The sequence below is a fragment of the Rhinopithecus bieti genome, unplaced genomic scaffold (genome assembly GCF_001698545.2).
Source record: "Rhinopithecus bieti isolate Rb0 unplaced genomic scaffold, ASM169854v2 scaffold_56979, whole genome shotgun sequence".
Classification (NCBI taxonomy): Eukaryota; Metazoa; Chordata; class Mammalia; order Primates; family Cercopithecidae; genus Rhinopithecus; species Rhinopithecus bieti.
This window is the reverse complement of record NW_016822352.1, coordinates 364,439-367,380: the sequence shown is the minus strand read 5'-3', so window position 1 is coordinate 367,380 and position 2,942 is coordinate 364,439. Positions and strand designations below refer to the sequence as shown.

At 62.3% G+C, this 2,942-nt stretch overlaps 1 protein-coding gene across 1 annotated transcript in view; it reads right to left on the bottom strand.

Annotated features, from left to right (window-relative positions):
* The window catches only part of LOC108521207 (leukocyte immunoglobulin-like receptor subfamily B member 1), a 65,735-nt gene that overhangs the window by 32,018 nt on the left and 30,775 nt on the right, over window positions 1–2,942 (bottom strand). Inside the window, 6 exon segments of the mRNA XM_017860895.1 lie at window positions 776–828; window positions 1,194–1,231; window positions 1,311–1,386; window positions 1,701–1,823; window positions 2,447–2,497; window positions 2,774–2,824. Of these exon segments, the coding sequence (XP_017716384.1) occupies window positions 776–828; window positions 1,194–1,231; window positions 1,311–1,386; window positions 1,701–1,823; window positions 2,447–2,497; window positions 2,774–2,824 (392 nt within the window).

The window sequence follows — 2,942 nt, the reverse complement described above, 5'->3', positions numbered from 1 at the left end:
CTCAGGGACGCCCTAAGGCCGTGGAGGGTCTGGCCTCTCCCTCCCTGCGGTTCTGGCCTCTCCTCCTCACTCTGACCTTGCCCATTTGGCTGCAGCCTCACGCCCGCCTTCCTGCAAGAGCTCGCTGCTGCCTGGGGCCTTTGCAGGACTGTTTCCTCTGCCTGCAGGGGCTCGTCCATGAGAGGATCCTGTGGCCCCCTCCGTCCAGGCTTCTCAGATGACAGCTGAGCAGACAGCCCTCCCCTTACATTCAGACTGGCCCCACTGCCCCACGCTCTCTGCCCTTTCCCTGGTTTATGTTTCTTACAGCACGTTGCACTGCTGCACACAGTGCATTTATTTGCATTTTGTCTCCCACCACGAGGTGAGCTCAGGAGGCGGGGGCAGCTTTGCTCCCTGCTGTGTCTGCAGCTCCCACTGGGAGCCCGATCCACAGTGAGCTCCCTGGGAACACTCGCTGGATGAATGAATGAAGGGGAGCCCAGGGGACCGGGGTGGTTCATTTATTCCTCATCCTCCTGAGGCCTGGGGAGCACTCTAACAACCAGACGGCCAAACAGAGGAGGAGGAGCAAGAAGGGGACCCGGGAGGAGGCCCACAAGGTCCCAGGACAGCAGGAGAGAGTGAGGTCACAGCAGGTGGGAGGCAGCGTGCTGGACAAGGAGGGGTCCACCGTGATGATGCTGAGAGCCGGGGGAAGAGGACAGAGAAGTCCTCCTGGATTAGATCTGGCACCAGGAGGCCTTTGGTGCCCGGGACAGGGGCGGGGTCTCACCCGACTGTCCAGCTCCACCCCGTCCTCAGGCTGTGTGTCCTTCACGGCAGCATCTGCTGGGACACAGCAAGGCGTTCGTCTCCTAGGAAGCTTCCCTGAGACCTCTCAGTCCTGCCGGCACCTGCCCAGCTCCCAGATGGGGCCACTGCGATGCAGGGAGGGGCTGCGATGTCCCCGAGCTCCCACAGTGTGGGGTGAGATCATCTCACCCTGAGCCCCAGACCCTTTCCAGCTGTGTCCCTTTCCCCTTTGCCACAGAAACTTTGGGGCCCCCATCTCCCTCCTGGCTGGTCGCCTCCCCCATCTCCCTCCTGGCTGGTCACCTCCCCCATCTCCTCCTGGCTGGTCGCCTCCCCCATCTCCTCCTGGCTGGTCGCCTCCCCCATCTCCTGGCTGGTCGCCTCTTCCTGTCACTCACAGAGATTTTCTTCCTGGGTGTCGGCAGCTGGACTGGACCTGGGGGAGGAACGGGAGCTTTAGGGGCAGTGTATGGACCAGGGGCCGGTGGGAGTCTCGGGTCTTCGGGCAGAATTACCTCCTGTGAAGGCCTCTGTCTCTGGGCTCTGGCTCCACAGCCCCTGCAGGATGTTGGAAACCAGCCTTTCTCTGGGCTGGGGGAAGAAGGACAGAGCCTCAGCCCTGGGAACATCGGAGCCCCCTGCCCCCTCCCACAGCTCGAAGGTAAGGAAGGAAACCTGAAAACACTCCTGCCTCCGAGTTCCAAATGCCCCATGAGATGGACAGAGCCCGAAGGACACTTTACATTTGCAGATGGGACTGACATTAAGTGCTTTCTCCACTCGCCTGGTGAGAAATGCTGGAACAGTTCCTCAAAGCTGCATTTGCCCAGTGGTTTGGATTCCCTTTGGCTGGTGCTCTGAGCCCACCCTCAGTCGTCCCACAGGGTCTCCCCTTCCCTACTCACCCGATGTCCAGCGTTTGCCCTGACGTCGATGTCGGAGGACGAGGAAGAGGAGGAGGAGGAGGAAGAGCAGCAGGACGAAGGCCACCAAGACACCAGTCACAACCCCCAGGTGCCTTCCCAGACCTTGAGCGTGATGACATCAGAAATGGGGGTGATGTCATTGACATGAGCACCTACTGTGTGCAGGTGACTGCTGGACCTTCTGTTCGCCACCTCCAACCCCCACAACAGTCGTACAGCACGGAATGGAAACACAACCCACCCACCTTACAGATGGAAAACTGAGGCTCAGAGAGGGGAATCGCCTGCCCCAGGAGCCCCAGCCAGGAAGCGGCAGAGCTGGGAAGGGAACCCGGGAGTCTGACCTGCAGCCCTTATTCCCAGCACCAGAGCCGAGCCCCAGAGATGCAGGGAAAGAGCCTGACCGTCCTGAACCACAGCGCTGCTCCCCTCCCCTGCCCCAGGTCACCGTCACTGCTGCAGGTGGGACAGGACGGGCCCCTGCGGAATGGGTCTGGGAGGTTTCCCTGGGAGGCCTCCTCTCCCAGGAGGTCACAGCTGGGAGTCAGAGCTGAAAGGAATGTTCCCACCCGCAGGCCTCTCTCCTTTACATTTGGAGAAACTGAGGCCCAGGCAGGGGAGGGGCCTGTCCACGTCACCACCTCCGGAGGAGCCTGAACCTAGGACAGAAGCAACCCCTGCCTCCCCAGGACCCCGCCCACCTTCTTCTCAGAGCCCCCACTCACCACTCTGGGGGTCCGACTCCGTGGGGTTGAGGGGCTGGTCCTTAGGGCCTGCTGGGTCAGGATGGGAAGGTGAGGGCTGGGGCTGCCCTGCTCCCCACGACAGCCCGGCTGCTTCTCCCCCAGGCTGGGCCCCAACACCTCCCTCTGCCTCAACCCCCTGCCCCTCACCGACCCAGCCTCAGAGCCCCTGGAAGCCTGTGGCCCCTCCTCTGGCTCTGCCCAGCTCCCAAGATGGAAGCCCGAGCTTGAGTCCCCGAGGGGAATGGGACTCCGGGAAACGTGGGGGAGGCCGTGCTCCCTCCGAGCCCAGAGGCCTCAGGGACTCACCAGGTGTGGGGGTGGGACCAGTGGGTGAGGGGCTGGGACTCCCGGAGGGTCCTGGGTAAAAGAGAGAGGAGGCTGAGGAGCGGAGCTTCCTTGAAGTCCCCACCTCAAACCAAATTTCTCTACATGAGCCCTGTGGCCTCCTCAGGCCCCTCCCTCCACCCACCTCTCC